Here is a 23,654-nt window from a genome sequence, read left to right as displayed (position 1 = left end):
ATGTCCTATGTATGGAGCAATATAGTAAGCATGAAAAAGGTGGAAAGTGCTAGGGACCTGTTAAGCATAGAAGGGTGTAGATGGATTGTAGGTGAAGGGTTTATTCTGGTTGGATAAATGGTTGGGAGACAGGCTATTAAAGGATAGATTTCCTAGGTTGTTTATGTTGTCACCAGAAAAAGAATGCAAGGTAGGGGAGGTGTAGGATGGGACAATGGGTGTATGGAATGTAGTTACAAGAAGATAATTGTTTGAATGGGAAAAAAGCCTAATGGAAATGGTTAAACAAGTGGTGGTAAGACCTAATACAATAGATAGACTAGTGAGGGAAGCAGATCGAAAAGGCAAATTTTCAATCAAGCAACGTGTATCCATCTTGGATGGCAACCAGTGCGATACAGAGCAACAAGTGTGGTTCAAAAATATTTGGAATTTTAAAGTGCCTCCGAAAGTTCAAAAATTTCTTTGGTTAGTTGTTTTAAGTTCTATTCTTTTTAAAAGTTTCTTAAGAGCTAGAGAAGTATACTTAAGGGATGACCAGTGCATGTGTCGTTGGTGTGGGAAGGTAGTTGAGGACTATGTTCGTATCTTACTACTGTATGAATTCTCGTGGGTTGTGTGGAATTCTGTTTCTAAATGGTGGGGTCTAATTTGGGTTATCCCAGAGGAAATAAAGGAAATGTTAATTCATTGTATAGGGGCCCTTTTTGTTGGTGCAATAAAAAAAGGTGGTTGGCTGTATGTTGGAGCCACTTTTTGGTCAATTTGGTTAGCCATAAATGAGTCTCTTTGCCATAACAAAAATTGGTGTTCTTCATTAAACTATGATCGTTATTTTGGATAAAGGCAGTTAAAGATGGTGAAGTGGGCAAACCCAAAAATGAGTAGCTCTGATGATAAAGATTCAATGAAGAGAATAGATGTGCAATGGGAGTGCCCAACAAGAAATGTATTGAAATTTAATGTGGATGGATCGGCAAAAGGTAAACCAGGTCCTGTAGGATACGAAGGTGTATTAAGGGATGAAAAAGGAAACATTAAGGGATGATTTTATCATCTTCTAGGTATACGAGAGACTATGTGGGCTGAGGTACTGGCAATCAAAATAGCAATGGAAATCTTTTGTACATCTCCATTGAGTAAGCAACAAGCTTTGATCATAGAGTCCTGCTCAAAAAGGTTGTTAAAGCTATTTTAAACAAGAATGATAGACTATGGGAGTTATGGAAGAAGTTGGAGGAGATTGATCAATTAAAAGAAAAACTAGGACAGGTGGATTTTGTGCGTGTTTATAGGGAGGCCAATACATTTGCCGACTCATTAGCTAAGATGGGAGTAGACTCTTCAACTTTGTTTTATGCTTGTTTATAATAGAATGAATTGTATCTATAGAATGTAATTAGTTCTTAGGTAATGCAACTAATAGGATATGTATTGCAGGTGGTCTGGTTCATGTATCTTTGATTCCTATTAATAAAATATGTTTGGCTGAGAATATATATATATATATATATCTAGTATTTTTTTTCCCTTTTTTGAATTGAATGAGTTAAATTTGTTGATCACCTACCAAACAACCTGGAACTAACCGGCTATCTAGTAAAGCATCAATTGTTTTTGTTGCATTCTATCTCTTCAATGTTGTGAAATTATTACTTCTTTGTTGTTTAAAAATAAAATGTTAACACAAAAACAGAAAGGAAATTAATGACTTGGAACAGAAACCTTGCTCATGGCCATCTATTAGCAATAATAACATAAGCCTTGTAATAATAATCTCACTTTTTTCTTTTAGCACACTCTTTTTTTCATTTTTTAGGATAATAAATTTTAACTTATTCAAGACAATTTTTTTTTTTCTCTTTTAGATTAGAAGGTAGGGTAACCAATAATAAACTCAATTTTTTTTTCTTCTGGCAGGTTTTTTCTTTTAACTTCTTTCGATGATTATAACATTTTAACTTTTTTAAGAAAGAATTAGTATTTTTTTTTTCCTCTTTTGGGTTGAAAGTTAGGGTAACCAATAATATCACTCTTTTTTTCTTTTAGCTGGCTTTTTTCTAACCTTCTTTTGATGATTATAACATTTTAATTTTTTAAAGAAAGAACTTAGTATTAATTTTTCCCTTTTGGATATAAAAAGGCAGGTCACAAAGGAATTTAATTAATTAATTAATTATTTATTAAACATATAAATAAGTAATTTATTCAAAAAAAATTAATATTATTTTTTCTTTGGGTATAAAAACGAATGTTAAAATAAATTATTTTATTTTTTGTATTTAATGTGTTCTCAATATATAAATCTTACATTGATAATGCATTGTATGCGACCATTTCATTAATTAATAAATTTTAAAAATTATTAATCTTTAAAGATAAATATTAAAAATTATTTAATTGAACAAAATAATTATCAATTTTCTTTTTCAATTTTCTCTTCCTAACAAAAAAGAAGTGTTAGATACTTTACCATAAATTATACATTTATTGAGTGTAAATATCTCATTTTATCCAAAAAAGTTTTTAAAATTGAAATGAGCTTTCAGTTGTAAATTAGGTTTCGATTGAAAAACTTGAGATCCAAAAGGATAAAATGTCACAATTTTAATGTTGATTGTAATTTTAATTTTAACTTTGATTTAAATTTAAATTTAAATTTTGATTTTGGATTTTAATTATAATTATGATTTTATTTTTAATTTTGGTCAATAGTCAAAGGTCAAAGTTAAAAAAATTGAAAAAATGAAAGAAATTAAAAGTTTGAAATTTGTGGGATTTAGTAGGGGAAACCAATGGTAGATTGTTGGACTTAACTGATTTTGGGGATTTCTTTGATCCTAATCTTCATGAGAAAGAAAATGCATAAAATCAAATCGCAAATTTGATTAAATTTTTTTTCTAAATTGAAAGAGATTGAAAATCTATAGAAAGACCCAATCAGCAATAAACAAGAGAGGCAATTAGCAAGCAACAATTAAATTTTTCTAGGTTCTATTTTCGGGTTTTGAGTGTTCTTGAATTTGCTTAGAGTTTAGTTTTTATTTTTGGGTTTTAACTCTTTTAGTTTTAATTGATTTTGGGATTGTTAGAATTTTTTTTGAAATTTTGTGCTTTCATTCTTGGTTTTTTGTTTGAATTTTGGATTTTGGAATTTTTGTAGTTTTGGAATTGGATGGATTTTTGGTGAATTTCTACTATTTTTTTTGACTTGGTTTGATTTCAATTTTTTTTTGAAAATTTTTAGGTTTGGATTGAATTTTTGTTGAAAATTTGAAGTTTTCAGTGGTTTTTACAACAATCAAGGGATTATCAGTAGTTAAAATTTTAGGTTTTCTGGGCTTGTATTGAATTTTCGGGCATTCCTTAAATTTTTTAGTGTCGAAATCTGAAATTTTGAGCGATGGTCTTGAATTTCACAATGGGTTTAGAAAGAAGTTTGAGAGGATTTGATCGAGAGAGAGAGAGAGAGAGGAGAAACCAATTTTAAGAAAAACAACGGATTTTTTTGCTTTCATACAACACTAAAACAACACAATTTTGGAGAAGGCTCTGACCCGCGTGTAGGCTCGCTTGCCAACCCGTGTGAAACCCGACCCTCAGTGCATGATCCAATTCCAGTAGCCATCTCTTAAGCCGAGCGAAGCCAAACTTCCAGTCCTTGCAACCTGTTTTCTCTTCTTGTAACCAAGCCATCATCAATTCTTTTGGTTTTTTTTTATTTTCTTTATTTAATTTATTTGATTTAAATTTTGTTTATTTTAATTGATTTTTCTAAAAAAACAAAGGGTTTTCAAAATAAATTTATGAATCTTATCAAATTATTAGAGAATTTTTATAAATTTAAAATTTTTATTATAAATTTTATCAAATTATTAAAAAATTTTATAATATAATTTTTTTTAAAAAAAACAAAATTTATAATCTATCAAATTATTGGAAAATTTAAATATCAAATTAAATCTTACCAAATTATTTAAAAATTTAATGATTTTTTTTTAGAAAGCCATAAATAAATTTTTAAATAAAAATCTCACTAAATTATTGAAAGATGTGTATCAAAATAAAATTTTATCAAATTATTAAAAGATTTTATTGTTTTTTTTTAATATATATTAATGAATCTGACACCAAAACTTCAAGATATTAGTCTCTATGAATATTTTTACAGTAAAAAAACTATTTTAAATTAGTATCAAATTATTGAAGTAATTTTAAAATTAATTTTTAACAATTAAAATTATTTGATAAACTATAAAGATATTCAATATTTGAATAATTTAAAATCAAACTGATATCATCTTTTGAGTGGACGTTATGAGGATGTTATAACTTTTTTCGCGTATAATCGAATTTTTATACTTAAATCTGGTGTTATAGATTAGAATTTAATTTTTTAAGATCCTCCAAGTTAATCTCAAACTTGCATTTTAAAATAAAAAAAATTTAATTAAATGATTAATTATACTTAAAAATAAAATATTAGTGTTAATTTCTTAAATTTATATCTAACAATAAATTTATAGATTTATAAGTTGTGACACAAGGACTAGTTTTAAACTCCATATTTGAAATCCTTTTAGATCCTTTTTCCCTTGGATTTTTTGTTGTTTTATTTACTTTATTATATGATTCTTCCCAATATTCTGGGTTAAATTTTTTTTGGCCAATTATGAGTTTAAACTTATAAACAACCAGAGCATGGCCTCTTTTGATTAAACTGATTTAGAGAAGAAATCTCTTGAAGATTGACCTGAAACATGACAAAGAAAAAATCAACACAAATCAACCATTTGTGTGATCCTAATGGTTGTGCCGTTCTTAAGCGTGCAGGTTCAGTCCAGTGGGGTAGCCACCATATAATGGATCCCACTCAACTTTTAAAAATTAATAATAAACATATAATTAGTATTAAAAAATTAGAATTTTCTCTCTATTGATACCACAAAAATTTATTTTAAAAAATAAATAATAAATAAATCTCATCTTCACTTTTAAATTCATTTTAATTTGACATTTTTATAATTTTCTTTCACTATAAGTTTAACTCATGAATTTAAAAAATTTTTAGCATGTATTTTTATTAATGTTTTATTAATCACATATTTAGTTTTATTTTAATTTTGATTTTTTATTTATTTTTTATAAAAATTCTTTCTTCATTTTGTTGTCATCACATTTATTGACTATAATTTTTTTTTCCTTATGAGTTTGATCCAATTTATAAAGGATTGGTTTGATATATTTACTGTAATAATTATTTCATACATGTTAAGTTATTCAATTGTATAAATTTAATTTTATTATAAAATAAACAAAAAATATTATATCATCTATCTAATTGCATTTTTTTTAACATTTTTATTTATATGACAAAAAAATGAAAAAAAAATTATGTAGCATCGATAATAAAGCCATTGAAATAAATTTTCAGAACGACTTATAAGAAAATATGAATTTATTTAAAATTTATATTACATAGTGCAATACGTTTTAGATTCAATTTTGTCAATATTATATTATGTAACAAAATATTATAAACAAAATAATATTATAATATTAACCACACTAACGCAAATTTTTGGCTCATTCCCTTATAAACACGTCTGCTCTCTTTTTTTTTCTTTTTTTTTTTTTAAATTAGCAACTCTCCGCTAATTTATAATCTTGTTCTTCCCTCATTAATGTGTATAGTGAATTTCGTTTCAGTTTGTTCATCTTTATGATAAAACCTCCATTATTTTTTGAATATTTCCTACGTTGGCATATATTCCCGTCAATATTTATAGCTATATATCCAGGCTTTAAAGATCTAACATCCACACTTAGCTACGTTTTATAACCAAACCTCTAGAAATTCAGTAAATTTTCCACCACACAATCCAAATGAATTTATTGGTTTTTTTTTTTTTTCTTTTTTCTCTTGATTTGCTGCAGGGGCCTCTATCGGTTATTTCCATTAAAAAAATGGTCTTTTTAACAGTAATGGGATATATTTTGATATTTGTGCTTTTAAAAATATTTGAAGATTGACCTTCGGCTGCAGGCCTAAAGCCTTCAAAATTTACAACCCAAGTTGATTTGAAGGACGCTATTTCTTTACAGCCCAAATATAAATCTTTTTTCTTCAATTTTTCAAAGAAAAACTACAACCAGAAAAGACACCATGAAAGATGCTTATTCTGTTTTGAATTTTTTTTTTCCTTTTTTAGGTACTAGTGTAGGGTAGAAGTGGAAGTTCCAAATATTAAATTTTGAACTTTAAATCAGTTAAATATCAGTCTAAAAGAAAATGCATAAATTATCTAAACTAAACTTCATTTTTTTTTTCGTTCTTAAAGGCAACTCACCAAAGGAAAAACATTATTATTATAATTATTTATATCATCCTGAAAAATAATGGCGCAATCGAAATCTAAAGTTCAAATATAATTCAATGGTGTTTCAATCTTTGTAATTATGCAATTTTTGTTACTAATGAGAAATCATTACAATATCAGAAATGTTACATTATCTGATATATTCAAACTTTTATGTAAACTGAAAAGAGAAGGCAGAGACCCCAGGCATTGTTTTTTTCTTTTTTTGGACTGTACATTGTATTATGGGTAGGTATAAGTTTGTTTGTTTGTTTGCAACTTTTGTCATTGTTTTTTGTCTTTTGGCACTTCATGTTATGGATCTTGAAATTCTTGAAGTTAACTTGGATAATTTAATCATATGATTAATAACTAATTGATTATTTTTTTTTCACCAAGCTAAAGGTATCAAATAGGTTAAACAATTTATTATACGATATGATTTCATTAGACGATTTATGATACGATATGATTTCATACAGTATAGATAATATTTGATATAGTTTACTGTTAAATAATCGGATTAAATCAAACACGATACATATATTATGTCTTGCTAGATTAAAAATTTTTAAGTTTATTGGTCAACACGGCATAACCCATTAAGAATCGATGCTTACACATGACACGTGGGTATAATACACAAGCTCAAATGTGTTGTGTCATCTAAGCCCATAACTATCATAAAATAAACATATATATATATATATATATAAATTGTAATTGTAAACTAAAATGAGGGATTGGTCCTCTAAAAAACACATATGGAAAAACACAATGTCGTAACTACCGCTTTTAATAATTTCGCATCAATTATATTTAATCAGCAATTTAATGAGTTTTTAGGTGTTTTATTTTTCACAAAATAATTAGTGTAATCAATTAACTAAATTTATAATTGAATAGTATACTATTCAATTATAAAATAATTTCAAGAAACACTATTAAATCATATACTTTTAAAATATTTTTCTTATAAAAAAATTTAAAATCTAATTTATCCAAAATTTCCTTTAAAATTTCACTTATTGGACCAATAGACGAACTCTTAATTATATGTGTATTATTGAGCATTGAATAGATTATATGTATGCTTTTTTTTAAAATATTATTGTTATAATTTCAATGTTTTTATTTAGTAAACTCTATTATTATCTATCTCTATGAATGTAAATATTTTGCCAAACCATATAAATTATGTATTTTTTTTTATTTCATACTATATTTATTATATCTTGCTTGTTATTTTTAATAATAAGAGATGAAAATTTTTTAAAAAATAATTAAAATTTTGAAAAAATAGTAATAGCCCTATGCTTGCTTAACTCAACATAAAAAATAATATTGTGCTCGACATACATGACCTACAAAGATTATGGGCCATATACTGTGCTAGACCATACACTAATCTTTATAGACCATACCGATATGACATGTTAAAAAAAAAGAATACTAAGATGACACAATTTATTAATATATAAATTAATATTTAAATGAGTTGTACCAACCCAACGCCGGACCCATTTAATACTTCTACGTAAGACTGCAATTTTTTAATTCCTTGATCAGTTGCAAGTTGAATATTTCATTGGAATTTCCTTTGTGGGTAAAAATTCCAATTAATTTCCTTGATTAATCAGTTACTTCTATACGAATACGAGGAACATAACAAACTGAGCTAATCACGTGTTATTCTAAAACATTTGCAAAGACCCGCATGTCACCTACCCAATCTCCAATCAAACTTTCGGGATGGGTCATTGAACAAGGAAGCATGAAAAGATGGCGTCATCTTCGTTGTCGAACTAAAACAAGTAGAGGGAAACTTTTGACTGTGTGGTTCAAGACATATTTCTTTTGCACAATTCATGGCCATATTCGAGTACCGTGTAAGGACAATTATCAATTATCATCAATACCAATTGATAAAAATTTCTCTCCTTTTCTTTTTCCTTAAATTTGTTTGTCTACTTTTTTCTGTTTTTTCTCACCTCTTGTCGAGCATGAAAGGCTAGTGTTGGAAGAGATTGGGTCCCTCAGACTTAAACATGAGCCACGTCAACATGAATTAACTGAACAACATAGACCGCAAGGGCCAAAGGCGTGGGGTCCAATTTCCTGGAAATGCCGAATCCCATAATAAATCAGCTAATTTTGATTTTGATAATCTAACCACATTTCAAGGTGGATTTTGGCCTCTCCTCTGCTGACGACGATCCACTTCATTCCGTTTTGGCACTTGCCACATCTAAACAAACCAGGAATGATCGGAATCTATGCAATTTCAAATCTGAAAGCAGCCACAAACCCTAATCTCCTTCCTGCATCAAGAAACACTATTAGAGGCGAGTCTCACATGGCGTCAGCATTTTTGCCATACTTGGGAGAAAAGGATTAAAAAGTTGTTAATTCAACAGTTGTCTTTCATAACTACTTTACTACGTTGTAACTTAGCCAATGGATCCACAAGAATTCTTCCATCTTTCCTACCAACAAAGACTTAGAGCAAATGCATGGATTTGACATTTGAACATTTTAAAATGCATAGGGACAAATTTATGAGGATGTAAATGACATGATAATATCACCTATACTTAACTGAATGTACCTCCAATATGACTTTAGCTTCGTGATCAAATGTTTTGCAAAGAATTTCATAATTCTTTTCAACTCCAACCTGCACAAAATGGTAAATATTACCCAAAACAATGTAGTCATGTATAACATAGCTATTATAAATGCAAATATAATCAACAACTCTTACCAATGGATCGACTCTGGAAGGTGAAATACTTGATACCACATATCTGCACAAAATTGGTACATGCTCATCATATGCAACCATATAAATTAAAAGAATAGTGTAATACCGAAACTAAACCAAAGCATTTTCGCATTTGCATAAATAGACACGCTCAAAGGTGACTTCATATTTCGATTTGATTGGCTCTTCATGAATAGGGCTGTACACTGCTATAATTAAAACCCTATATACATTTTAATTCCTAAAGCACATAAATTGGTATTTCATCCATAATTGATGCTCAATCTTTCATTAAGGTCCTGAATTTTATTTTTTGATGCATCTCTGCAGCCCAAAGAAGAGAAGAGCCTTACTAATACAAAGCATACAAATCATAAAAAGTGTTCGGTCAAAATTCAAGGGAAAAAAGAAACCACTTTATAGTTTTCCTTTTTTTTTTTTTTTTTGAAACTTTATCATCAGTTGATAGTCTAGGTTTGTCATTTTTGGCAACAGAATTATTACAGACTGCAGCCAAGCAAGGCAACGGACGTGACAACCTTATTCTAGGGTATCAAAGGGGATTCTAGATGCAGCAATAATTAGATTCCTGATAAGCCTGTTAACAGGACTGCTTATAGAAACCAAAGTATTAGCATGGATTTATGGAACTGTTTCATTATTTTAGCTTGCTTTATTTCAATTTAATTCTTTGTTTAAGTTTCACCAAGTTGTTCTATATCCTTTTTCCCCTTCCTTATTCCTACTTTGGCCTTTTGTATGATGCTCATATCATTAGCCTTGCAGCAGACAACACTACTAAACAACAAGTGTAAAACAGGAATGTTGAGATTATATTAAACAAGTAGGGATTGCTGTAAGTAAACAGTTAAAATTTTACCTTAGCTTGCTTATATAAAACTTCATGGCTAAAGAGTTTGATTTTTGAACAGTTAACACCACTGCACCCATGCGGTTCTAGGAGAAAGATGAAACACAAAGCAAAGAATCACATCTTAGAACTTTAAATTTAGCTTGATAATAAGAGTATAAAGCAACTTGCAATAGCAGACATAATATTAAATCCTGCTAAACACAATGAAAAAGGTAAAAACATTAAATTCAAGGGGCATTAGTAAAGAAGTGTAGAAACCTCCTGAGCGATAAGCTCAATCAATTGCATCAAGAATTTTCCAAGTCCTTTCCCTTGGACAGAGGAATCCAGCTGCAATTCGTATAAATAAAGAACCGGTATTTCTTCTTCCAGAGTGAAGCGGTAATGTAGGAAACCAAGCGAGGGAGTAGGGGAACTGTCCTTCATCATCTCATTGGCATTCCAATGTACAAATATATAGTGTGCTTCCGGAGCAACCATTTCCCTCCGTTTCACCTTCTCTTCTGCAGCCCACTCGAATCCATACAGGCCCTCCATATTCGCCTGTTGAAGCTTTCAATTAAAACAGAAAAATCCAATTGAAAATTTGCAATTTAACATTGTTACCTTCAGGAGGTTTTGAATGCATTGTTTCATACAATGGGAGAGCTTATCTCCACGCCCCGATTCCAAGCGTAAACAAAGGCCTAGTAGTGATTTGATCAATGTTGTCAATTTTTTTCATAAATGATAAACAATTTTATTTATTTGAAAATAGATAAAAAAGAGGGTATTACCATTTCTGTTGAAATAGCGAAAGGAAGGGAAAGAAGCAAGATGGTCAATTGGAGCAGAAGCGGCTTTGATGAGTTGATCAATTGCCTTCTTTTTCTCTAGTATCTATTCAATGAAAACCCAAAAACCAAAAGAAAAAAAATTCCCTACATTTTTTTTATTATAAATATTTAAAAAAGGATCCTACTTTGCTATCGAAGGAGAAATAAAATCCCCTGAGTTATAATTTTACCTCTCTGCGTTTCAGCTTCTTTTTCTCACTCACTCTGCTAGACTCCATGTCTGCCTATTACTGATGTGCACAGTTTGGAAACATAAATTAGAAATTTATATAATTGAAAACAATCAGACAATCTATAAGTTTCAAGACTTCTTATCAAGGTTGTTAATCTCATACCAAACAATGTTTTGGTTTTCTTAAAAAAAATTATATACACTGGTAACAATTGTTTGGGCATATCGTTACAGATTTTTCAATTCACTAAAAAAAATATTGGTAAATACACATGTGTTCTTGTATATTTTTCGGTTAAGTACCAAATAGACAATGAAAGCAACCTAAAGCACTACATGCATCCAAATAGTACTTAAACGAAATAAAATAAAAAATAAAAATAAAACACAGCATTTCATCCATATTTGATGTCATCAAAGATCCCAAGTAAACAAGCCCCCCCTTGATATACTATGATCACAACCTACCATATAGCAAGATATCAAACTTAAAACCACCAATTTCAAGGAAGCACAACAAAAATCAGCTTACCTATTCCAAATTGAGACCTTAAAACAATAATTTTACACCCAAGTCGCACAGTCCATTCTTAAGATGGATCTATTCTTTAAGGATTACGTCATTTATTATGATAAATAAATAGTAAACCACTTGAAACACCTAGATTATTTAGCAAAAGATCCCCAAAAGACATTTAAATAGATTAATGATGCATTTAAATTTTCTATGTTACAAATATTTACTTATCCCTGCACTAGACAGCAAGCACTGAAGATGATTTAAAGCAAAAAACTTATCTTTTTTATTTAATTTTTATTCTCTTCCATCGATTACTTAGAAGAAGGAAAGGGGAAATTAGAAAGATGGCTTACCCAAATAAAAAGGGAAAGCTCCCGTAAGCTTTGAAATGGAGAGGGAAAATGAATGACAATGGGAACCAATAAGGAGAAGAGAAGCGTCAGCCTCAGCTGTTGGAGAAGAAACTGCCTGGTCAATTGGAAACAAGAGAAGAAAAAAGAAGAAAACAATCGAGCCCCTTCCTCCTCTTCCTTCTTCGTTTTCTTTTTCTTCTTCCTTCTTTCTTCCTCTTTCCTCTTTGTTTTTGTCCTTAGATTGCCCGATGTCGAAAAAACAGCCGATGGATTTTAGAAAGTAACAAAAGAGTGTAAAAAGAACTCATCTCATAAAGGAGCAAAAGCTTGAAATTATTTTGCAGCAGATGAAACGAGCACCAAACAGAACACCAAAACTCTTCCCTTACGGCGTCGTTTTTTATGCTTTGTAATTTGTATATAAGGAATTAATCGGCCAAGGCTGAGATTATTTTTGTTTGTTATTAAAGTTAAATTTGTAATTTAATTGATTAAAATTTATTTTTTAAAAAAAGATTTTGGATTTGAATCTTATTAATAATTATTTATTAAAATTATTTCGAATGTATTACTTATAATTATTTATTTTAAATTATTACATATAATATATCTAATATTAATTTAAAAAATTAAATAATTTATCTTCTTGAAATTTTTTATATAAAAAAAATTAAATTTGATGCTATACTCTTCCTAAGGTTGAATATTATCGTTTTACTTTAATTTTATTAAATTTTACCATTTAATTTGATAAGAAATATTCAAAATATTTCTTTTAAATAATTAAATAATAGATTAATGAAAAATATTAAAAATATTAAAAAAAAACTAACAAAATTTTTGTTGTCTTTGTTTTATTCTTCAACCTATTGCTGACGACTGACGAGTGATGACATTGGTCAAAACTTAGTAGTGATGGTTTAAAGCTAAATTTGGTTGCAAGGCAACAAGGGACGATTGGTATTGAAACAGGTGAGTTACCGAATCATATAAAATCGGTAAATTTAAATATGATAAGATGATATGATATAAAAATAATATAAATAAAAAATATAAAAATAATATGATTTATAATTTTTAAAAAATCATAAATAAATTTAATAAAATTAAATAATTATATTTTATATTTTTGAATCGATACGTAATTTTTATATAAAATATAATATAAATATAATATTTTATATGATATGATAACACGAATTACTAGATCTATAATGAAACAATTAAAGATAGTTTTGAAACTACTTGATAAGTTTACCATTTATATTTAATTATATTCATTTTTGGATTAATTAATATGGTATTGGAGTTATAATTTAATTACTACCAAATATTACATTTACTAATTAATTAACTAATCAATTATTATATTATAATTAAGTTATAATTACTTAATAATTGACTAAAAAATTAAAATATAATTATACAATTAAACTCACACAATAAGTGTGGACACTCCATTTAGTCCAATGTTAATTTATATTTTAATATTAGACTTTGAATTTTTTGTTATTTATTTTTGGTAATTTGAGTGACAGTATTTTATTTAATTTAGAGTTACTATCACTAAAAACAAAAAGAAAAAAAAGGGGAAAGACCGAAACTTGAAGAAGGTTTAATTTTAATTGGATTGTTGAATTGAATATGTTTTAATTGAAAAAAAATTGTAAAAAGAAATTAGTTTGAGAGATGGATTTGGATTAAAAATCCGAGGTTGAAGTTAATTAGAAGATTCAAACCCAAAAAACTCCTTTTTTCTATTGTAATTAGGATTAGAGGCCCATAAAAAAATTACATTATGATTAATTAGATACAATCAAGAATCAAGAGAAAAAAAGTAAAAATAAAGCAAAATAATTAAGAGTTTTTTATAATATTTTCTAGTGTTTAGGTTGAGATAATTAGAATTTTCTTTTGTAAGTTTTGTGTTTGGAAAAGGAGTTAGAAGAAACACAATTACAATGACCCATGTGCTTTGGAATCAAGCATGACTCAATCTTTGGTATTTATTTATTTTTTTTGTATTTTTCTCAAGTTCTAGTTATATTTGTATTTTATCATAATTAACTATTTATTTATTTGTTTTTTTATTTGTCTATTTTATTTATTTCTATTTATGCATAATTTTTAGAAAAAATTAAAGTATTTACAAAAAATAAAACAAAATAAAACATTAATAATTTTTTTAGAATAAAGAATAATTATCCAATGATGAGTTTTTTTAGAAATTACAATATGGTTAATTATTTAATAAATCTCTAGGTGAGAAATTTCTCTAAATTCAACCCAAATACTAAAATAATTTAGATGAAATTTTAATAAAATAATTATATTTTCTCCAAACAAAAAAATTAAAAGTATAAAAATATAAAAATAAAACTTAAAAATTTGGTTGAAAATATTTGACAATTATCCAATAATGAAATCTTAAGAAAAATCACAAATGATTGAATTTTCATAAGATTTTTAGGTGAAAAGTTTTTCTTTAATTCAACCCAAATGATGAAAGAATTTAAATAAGACTTTAAAAAATAATTATCATATTATTTTCTTTCCAAAGATTAAGAAGCTAACAAGAGTTTAGATTCTAAATTTAACCAAAATAGTAAAAAATTTAGAAATTAAACTTGTACAAAATTTTTTGAAATAAATCCAAATGGTGTAAAATTTAGAAATAGAAATAAAAATAAAAAATAAATTCTGAGGATAAAATTCTTAGTAATCACAAATGGATGATTATCTAAGATATTTCTAGATGAGAAAATATTTTTAATTTTGGCCTAAATAATAGAATAATTAGAAATATTTTCAATAAAACAAAAATTTAACAAAAAAAAAATGATTAAGCTTTCCGATAATAGAGCCTCATCAAGAAAACAAATGAGGTTCTTGAATACTTTCGAGGTGAGAAAGTATTTTTAAAAATTTTACCATATTGATGAAAAATATTAAAAGTTATTTTAAATATTTAAATGTTAATAGAAGACCGTTAGAATCGGGACTTTAAAATAATTTAAAATAAAATAGTACCATCCTTTATATGAGTATGTGAGAGTGCTATAACCTTCCCTTTATGTAACCAAACTTTCGAATCTTGTTTTAATTAGTAGACTAGAACTTATTCTTTAGGGACCCTTAGTCAAGTTTAAGAGGTTCTTAAAATGGTAGATTCACTTAGGTGACTAATCATACTTAGATAAAAAGATTGGTAGCAACTCCTCTCGTTAAGTTTAACTATAGATTTACGGATCTATATGTTATGATGGTTGACGACTCCATTGGGGACACTGAGAGTCAAGCCATTAATTAATTTTGAATTATCCTAATTTTTTGGTTTGCTTGGTATTAAATTATTGATAATTTTTGTTTGCATTTATTTTCATTATTTTATTCTTTAACTTGGCTTGTGAAAATTACGAATAAAGATATATATATTCTTTTACACATATGCTGTCATATGCATGTGCATCGCATCACATGAGCTTTTTACCCAGGCTCTATCCTCTTTAGGAAAGAGTAAAGTATGTATGCTTTCATGAGATAATAAACTCCACAATGGCTAGCGAAATACTCCAACTCAAATTGAATCATTTTCGTTTATAGCTTATAATGGATGAGAATTTGACTGTTACTAGTCTGCGATAGACAATGATGCGAGAACAATTTGGGAACCTTTAGATTTAACTCAAATCACATGTAGTAAACCATAAGAAGCCAACTTTAGGTTTGAGCCCCATCTACCTATCATTGGAATGTAACCCTAGTTAGGACATATAAATGGACCTTTTGAGCATTATTTATAACACCTTCATGACAAATATTGTTTGATCCTTATTTATTGTTAAATTGTTGTCTGTTATATCCTTAATCTAGTATCACTAACATATGTATTCATCTATACATCATAATGTGGCAAGTCAATACATGCATTCATATATTGTCTATACATTCATTCATTCATGCATATAGGATTCCAAAAAAAGGTTAGATTAGTAACATGAGCATTCTAATTGTGTACATAAGATTTAAGGATAGTTTGACCGTTCAAGAATCTTGCTTAAACGACCCACCATCAATATAACACTACAGCTCAAGCAAGACAGATGAAATAAAAAAATATAAATTATCTGAAAAAAATAGAAAAAGCCCAAGAAAAACTTAGAAAGAAGTTGAGCAAAATTTTAGAAGCACTAAACAAGTTAAACAAAGAGAAGGCCATAGAAGAATATGCCAGCCCACAAAACCATCCATCACAGGATGTCGTTGATCCTTTTTATCCTCATAGTTATGGGTTGCATCAAATCCAGTTCACACAGGATGTACCATCATAGCAGTTCACATACCCTGTAAGGTATACATACCTCGAAATGCCATCGACTTAAAATCTAAGGCATTATTAGAGTTTTATAAAGCTTGTCATTACTAAGAAGGCAATAGAGCCAGTCAAACTCCATAACCTAGATAGTTTTGAGGAAAAAAAATTAAAAACGAAAGTAGTCAAGTCATTGGGGAACTCAATAGTTGACAAAAAGATGAATATGCTTGAAAAAAGGTTGCAAGTAGTGGAGAGAATTGGTTTTTATGGTTTCATGGATGCTATTGGGCTCTGTTTAGTCTCAGACATCCTTATTCCTTTAAAGTTCAAAGTATCAGAGTTCAAAAAATATGATAGTATAAAATGTCTAATGACTCACATTACCATATATTGTTAAAAAATAATTGTCTATGCTAATAATAAAAAACTGTTAATGCATATATTCTAAGATAACCTTACTAGCTCTATTGTTAAATGGTATGTCTAGTTAAATAGGACCCAAGTTCACTTTTAGAGTGAGATGACCCACGACTTTATTAGTCAATACTGACATAATAGATCTAGCTCATGGTTGTCTTTTTTTACAGAATATAGAGAAAAAGATGACTGAATCATTTAAAGAGTATGCCAAAAGGTAGAGGGATATAACCATTCAAATTTAACCATCTTTGACTAAGAAAGAAACTACAATATTATTTGTAAGTATTTTAAAATCTCTTTACTGTGAAAAGATGATAGGAAATACAACAAAGAATTTCACTAGTATAGTGATTTTAGAAAAAATTATTAAAAATACTATCAAGAGTGATAAGCCTCAGGAAAAAAAGACCACAAGCATTAAGAAATGACGGTTACCTAAAAAGAAAAAAACTAAAGCCTAAACTATAAATTTTGATAGGTAATAATTCAGAAGCTATGCTCTATATCTACCACCTATCCATTCTGTTTATTACCCCGCAGTTAATGGTATTGTGCAAATCCCTTACCAATTTGTTTCACAATCAGCTTACCCACCAATCTACCAACTAGCCCTTCAAATACTTGTATATGGATCTAGGCCTAACAACCAAGCAAACGATTTAATAAGATCTCAAAATAATTAAGAAAAGACCTACATTGATCTTATCCCCATGACTTATACTGAGATATTTCCAAAACTGATTAAGAATGACTTGGTATCTCCAGTTATTTTAGAGTTTTAAAGCCACCATATCTAAAATGGTATGATGCTAATGTCACCTGTGATTACCATAATGAAAACGTGGGTCATTTTATTAAAATTTACCTATTTTCAAACACAAGATGTAAAGTTTGATCCAAAAAGGCTTGGTAAGCTAATTAGAGAGGCTAGATGTCAATAAGAACTCTTTGTCCGATCGTATAGAAGTATAATTTTGAAAAGAACAAAGATATTCAGGCTGGTTAGATATTGCTTATCATTTTGAGATTTCTTTCAAAGAAATGTTAGGATTTTCTTTTATGTAATAAGATTTCATTTTTTTATCATTTTAACAAAAGGCAAGTTGATGCATTTCATTACATTTTCTCTTTTATTCCAACAATTATTCCATGCTTAGTTTTTTTTTTAATTTTTTTTATTTCTATTCTCAAATTCTAAATGATGAATATTTAGACAATGATAAACAATAATTTTGGAATTTAATTTTGAGAACTTATTCATATTAATCTGTAGAGATTATTTGAGCAAAAGAAGTAATCATAAACAGATGTGAAATAGATATGTCTTGAAGATATGCAGTCCTTTATAATGAGCTATGAGTTTATCTTTATTCAATGGATGATCTTCAAAGAAAACATTCATATTTGAGATGAAAAATGATCATTTTTCTTTTACCATTTATAAAACCATCCATTTTTTACCCAATTTGAGCCTATTATGATTTTTTATTTAAAAAAAATTCCAACCAAAGATCACCCTCCATATTGGGAGAAAATTTTAAGAAAAACTTACTTAAAAAAAAAAAAGAGGCAAAAAATCACAAAAGGCCTTATAGATAAAGAATAAAAGAAAACGGAAAAGAAGAACCCCTTATAAGAAAAAAGAAAAAAATGAATGCCACAAATGATTTGGAGCAAAGTAATGAGAATCTTTTTGTGAGGAATAAGATGAATGAAAAAAAATAGTGAAATGATATGAAATGGGGTAAAATGCCAAGTTGCATCACATGATGAGAAATGATCTTTTAGTTTGAACCTTTTAAACATAAGTTTTAAGCTTATTTTATCCATTTATTTTATGACCTCTCACCATAACCCACATTACAATCCTTAAAAGTTCTTTTTGATTAAATGTGAATGTTTGAATTGAATGATCATGTATTAAGCTAAGACATGTTTATGATAGAGTAATGGAATCATGCTATGTTCTTATGTTTAAGAGATAAATGTGTGGGAGATATCAATAATGAATGAAGAAAAAAATGAAAAATGAAAAAAGTGAAAAAATGAACAAAAATGAAAAAAGTGAACAAAAGAAAAATGAAAGAAATGAAAAAATAAAAAAATAAAAAAATGAAAAATGAGAAAAATGTGAAATGAGAGAAAATGAATACTCAAATTGAAAATCTGAAAGGACGATTTAGGTAGAAAAATATTTGAGCTAAGAGTTCAATGATCAATCAAATATATGAAAGATCACAGACATCTAAACATTCTCCAAAGCTGGGGCAAAGTTTGATGAGCTCCAAAATGATTTTGAAAGTCAATGAAATGAGTTTTTGAAAAGAATTTTGGATTAATATTAAGAATTATATGAAAATTCATCGTTTAGACATTATTGTACCATTCAATACCATCCCTAATAATATGCTTTGAATTTGTTCCTTTCCCCATTTAGTTTTTACTAGACTCATTTTTGTATTGATTACCTTATCTCAATTCACCTTGTACTTTTTTATTTTTGCATCCTTGGAATAAATTGAGGAAGTGTATGATTGCATTATATTCATCATAATTTGAAATGATAATTAATAAATGATAATATTCATAAAAGATTCTTGCATTCCTTTGAAAAGAAATCCAAGATGATAAGGGCAAAAAAAAATGAAAAGATGGAAGAAACCTAAGAAAATGATAAATATGGTGATGGATTAGTCAATATAACCTGTGAGTTGTGATTAGATAATGGAATAGATTAATGGACGGAATTTGTTCTGAAATTGTTAGTGCTGAGAAACTAAAAAGGAAAAATGTGAAATGGTAGAGTCTTGAGAACCATTTTACCATAATTAATTAAAATTTCATGACATTAGTGTTAGTGACATTACATGTATTATGTTTGCATTGTAGTTTGACCAATACATGTATATAATTTGGTAAATATTTAAAACTTTGGTTTGGCATGCATTTACATCATGTAGTGAACATTTAAATCATGGTTTAAAGTATGGCATTTGCATTATTGTGAGAATCTAGACTGTTGCATTTGCATCATTAATAAAGCATTTGCATCATAAACATGACATTCATTACATGCAAAACTTTGACTTTGATGAAAAATTGAGAATTTTTGTGATAAGAAATTTTAAACTTTTTGAGGAAAGCTTTTTAAGATAAAGTTGGGAATCCTCAAATGGAAAAATGTTTTATGAGGAACACATTTAAAATTTTAAAGTTGTAGAGCCTTTTAAAGGAGTATTTTTAAAGTTAAAAATAATGATAATCTTTAAAGAGTTTTAAATGAGAATCTTTGTTTTTTAGTTTTAAATGAGAATATTTAAAGAGTTTTGAATGAGAATCTTTAAGAAGTTTTAAATGAGAACATTTGAATTTAGATATGAAACTCTAAAATTTATCCAATGTGAATCTTTGAACTTGAATGAGAAGCTTTAAAATTTTGGATATGGACCCCTAAATTTTTTGAATGAGAACTTTGGAATTTAGGTGTGAAACTTTAAAATATATTGAATATGAATCTTTGAACTCGAATGATAAGCTTTGAAATTTTATATGAAATCCTAAAATTTTTAAATGAGAAATATCGAATGTGAAACACAATTTTTTAATCAGAATCTTTGAAATCTTGAAAATGAATCCCTAAAGTGTTTCAAATAAAAATCTTTAACTTTTGGTGTGAATCTTTAAAATTTTAGAATATAAATCTTTAAATGTTAGATGTAAGCCTAGTAATTTTGATGCAAATGTGAGTTCTTGCAAATCTTTGAATTAAATATTGGATATGAATCTCTCAAATGTGAATTTGAGTTCTTGTGAATCTTTGTGTCTTGTGAACTTGGAAATTCATGTGAGTTTTTACGAATCTAAAATTTTGAGAATTAAATTTTTATGAAACTGAAATCCTATGAATTTAAATTTTTAATAATCTAAAATTCTTGTGAAATCTTTAATCCTTTTGAATATGAAAATTCTTACGAAACTAAAAAATCTTGGTAAATTTTGTGAATCTTAAAGAACTTGCAAATCTTTGAATCTTTGGAATCTTTGCTTATCTTGGATCTTTACGAATCTTTACAATTGCTAAACTTTGAAATTCTTTGTGAATCTTAGAGTCTTTATGGATCTTTGATCTTTGCGAATTTTAACAATTATGAATTTTTTAAATTCTTTGCAAATCTTGAAACCTTTGTAAAACTTGTAATCTTTGCAAATCTTGAAACCTTTGCAAATCTTGAAATTTTTTGCGAATCTTGAAAATTTTCACAAACCTTTAAATCTTGTGCAAATTTTGAATATTATGAATCTTTAAATCCTTGCGAATCTTTGATTTTTTTGTGAAAATTTGAATTTAGTTGCAAAATTTTGAATTATTAAAAGAACCTTGAATTTTTTACAAGTCTTTAAATTCAAATTGAGAATCTTTGAATTTAATTACAGAGCTTTGAGATTCAAGTTGGGAATCTTTGAATTTCAATTGTGAATTTCAAATTTTTATTATAGATGAGAATTTCTAGATTTTTTTCTTTGTATCAAATCTGGACATAATAGGTGTCTATATCTTTACACAATTCCTATTTCATAGAAAATGTGCAAAGAGGGGCAACTGTAGACACCCTATTTAGTCCAAGGTCAATTTATATTTTAAGATTAGGCTTTAAATTTTTTTATTTATTTTTGGTAATTTGAGTGAGAGTATTGTATTTAGTTTAGAATTACTATTATTATTATAAAAAAAAAAACAAAAAAAAAGGAAAGACTAAAACTTGAAGAGTGTTTAATTCTAATTGGGTTATTGAATTAAAAGTGTTTTAATTGAAAAAGGATTGTAAAAGGGAATTGGTTTGAAATATGGATTTAGATTAAAAATCCATGGTTGAAATTTATTAGGAGATTCAAGCTAAGAAAACTCATTTTTTTTCTTATTATAATTGGGATTAGAGGCTTATAAAAAGACCCTATTAGAATCAATTAGAGACAATTAAGAATCAATCAAAAAAATTAAGAGAGAAAAAGTATAAAGTAGAAAAATTGAAAGTTTTTTATAATCTTTTCTAATGTTTTGGGTTTAGATAATTAGGATTTTCTTTTAGGAGTTTTGTATTGGAGAAAGAAGTTGAGAAGAAACATAATTACAAAGGCCCACATGCTTTGGACTAAATCGTGATTCAATCTTTGGTATTTACTTTTTACTTGTATTTTTCTTAAGTTCTAGTTATCTTTGTATTTTATCATAATTGTATATTTATTTATTTGTTTGTTTATTTTTATATTTTATTTTTTGACTATTTATGTATAATTTTTAGGAAAAATTAAAGTATTTACAAAAAAATAAAACAAAATAAAATATTAATAATTTTTTTTAGAATAAATAATCACTACCCAATGATGAGATTTTTTTTAGAAAGTACAAAATAGTTAATTCTTTAATAAATCTCTAGGTGATGAATTTTTTTAAATTCAACTTAAATGGTGAAATAATTTAGATAAAATTTTAATAAAAATAATTGTATTTTTTCCAAATAAAAAAAATTAAAAATATAAAAATAAAATTTAAAAATTTGGGTGAAAATATTTGACAATTATCCAATGATGAAATATTAAGAAAAATCACAAATGGCTGAATTTTCATAAGATTTTTAGGTGAAAAGTTTTTTCTAGATTCAATTGAAATGGTGAAATAATTTAAATGAGACTTCAAAAAATAATTATCATATTATTTTCTTTCCAAGAATTGAAAAACTAACGAGAGTTTAGATTCTAAATTTAACCCAAATGGTAAAAAGTTTAGAAATGAAACTTGTAGGAAATTTTTTGAAATAGACCTAAATGGTGTAAAATTTAGAAATAGAAATAAAAATTAAAAATAAATTCCTATAATGAAATTCTTAGTAATCACAAATTAATGATTATCTAATATATTTCTAGATTAGAAAATATTTCTAAATTTGGTCTAAATGATGGAAGAATTTCATATATTTTCAATAAAATAAAATTTAACGAAAAAAATTGATTAAGCTTTCTGATGACGAAGTCTCTTTAAGAAAACAAATGGGATTATTGAATACTCTCGAGGTGAGAAAGTAATTTTAAGAATTCTATCAAATTAATAAATAATCTTAAAAGTTATTTTAAATATTTAAATGTTAATAGAAGACCATTAGAATCAAGACTTTAGGATAATTTAAAATAAAATGGTACCATCCTTTGGATTAGCATGTGAGGGTGCTATAATATTCTTAATATGTAACCAAACTCCAAAATCTTATTCTGATTAGTAGACCAAAACTTATTATTTAGGGACCTTTAGTCAAGCTTAGGAGCTCCTTAAAAGGATAAATTCACTTAGATAACCAATCACACCTAGATAAAAAGGTTTGTGACGACTTCTCTTGTTAAGTTTAGCTATAGATTTACAAATCTATATGTTATGATAATAAGACATAAATCTAAAATCTCAAAGTTTTAAAACTTTTTCTTTATTACTAAGCCAAATCCTCATTAACACAAATAAAATAATTTTAAATCAACTAATAATACTTTGATTTGGACCCAACCTATCCAACAAGTATACTATTTTATTTTCACAAGACATTTTTATATTTAAAATTTTCCATTCATGATTTTTGAAAAATATTTTAAATTTATCAACTTCTTTGATCATAATTGAAATTTTAATAAAATCTGTATGCTTAATTTTATAGAGAATGGAAAAATGAGACAATATCCATGTGGCATCACTCTTTTCTTCCATTCTTAACTTTTTTTTTTATTTTATTTTTTATTAAATCTATTCTTTAACTTGTTTATTTATTTATTAGGGAAACATTGTAAAAAAAAGTCAATGAAAATAGAGATAACGAAATAATCCGTATTCAATTAGTTTTAATTCACATTGATCCAATATAATTGTATTTTTTTAAAAAATAAAAATCAAAGCCAAGTTTTTTTGAAAATGGTGTCCGTTGGAGATGGATTTAAAGTGTTCTGTCCTATCTTAGGTGTCTACATGACAATTTGCTCATTTTTTTCATTTTTTTATTTGTT

General features: G+C 27.1%; 1 protein-coding gene across 2 annotated transcripts; it reads right to left on the bottom strand.

Moving 5' to 3' along the window:
- Window positions 1–8,196: 8,196 nt before the first annotated feature.
- Window positions 8,197–12,269, bottom strand: LOC111316911 (Acyl-CoA N-acyltransferases (NAT) superfamily protein). 2 transcript variants are annotated; one of them, XM_022919146.2, is made up of 9 exons: window positions 11,879–12,269; window positions 11,004–11,063; window positions 10,774–10,876; window positions 10,604–10,683; window positions 10,256–10,540; window positions 10,004–10,080; window positions 9,124–9,166; window positions 8,959–9,036; window positions 8,197–8,680 (listed from the first exon to the last, which is right to left on the bottom strand). In XM_022919146.2, the coding sequence occupies exons 2-9, from the start codon at window positions 11,049–11,051 to the stop codon at window positions 8,669–8,671; spliced, it is 726 nt and encodes a 241-aa protein (XP_022774881.1). In that variant the 5' UTR covers window positions 11,052–11,063; window positions 11,879–12,269; the 3' UTR covers window positions 8,197–8,668. The 2 variants fall into 2 exon arrangements, with proteins under 2 accessions (XP_022774881.1, XP_022774882.1); XM_022919147.2 differs by having other exon boundaries at window positions 8,968–9,036.
- Window positions 12,270–23,654: the final 11,385 nt, after the last annotated feature.

The sequence above is a fragment of the Durio zibethinus genome, chromosome 24, assembly GCF_047325235.1.
Source record: "Durio zibethinus cultivar Kanyao isolate XHJ-2024 chromosome 24, ASM4732523v1, whole genome shotgun sequence".
In the NCBI taxonomy this organism is placed as follows: Eukaryota; Viridiplantae; Streptophyta; class Magnoliopsida; order Malvales; family Malvaceae; genus Durio; species Durio zibethinus.
The sequence above is the reverse complement of the archived record's forward strand: the minus strand, read 5'-3'. Positions and strand labels throughout refer to the sequence as shown.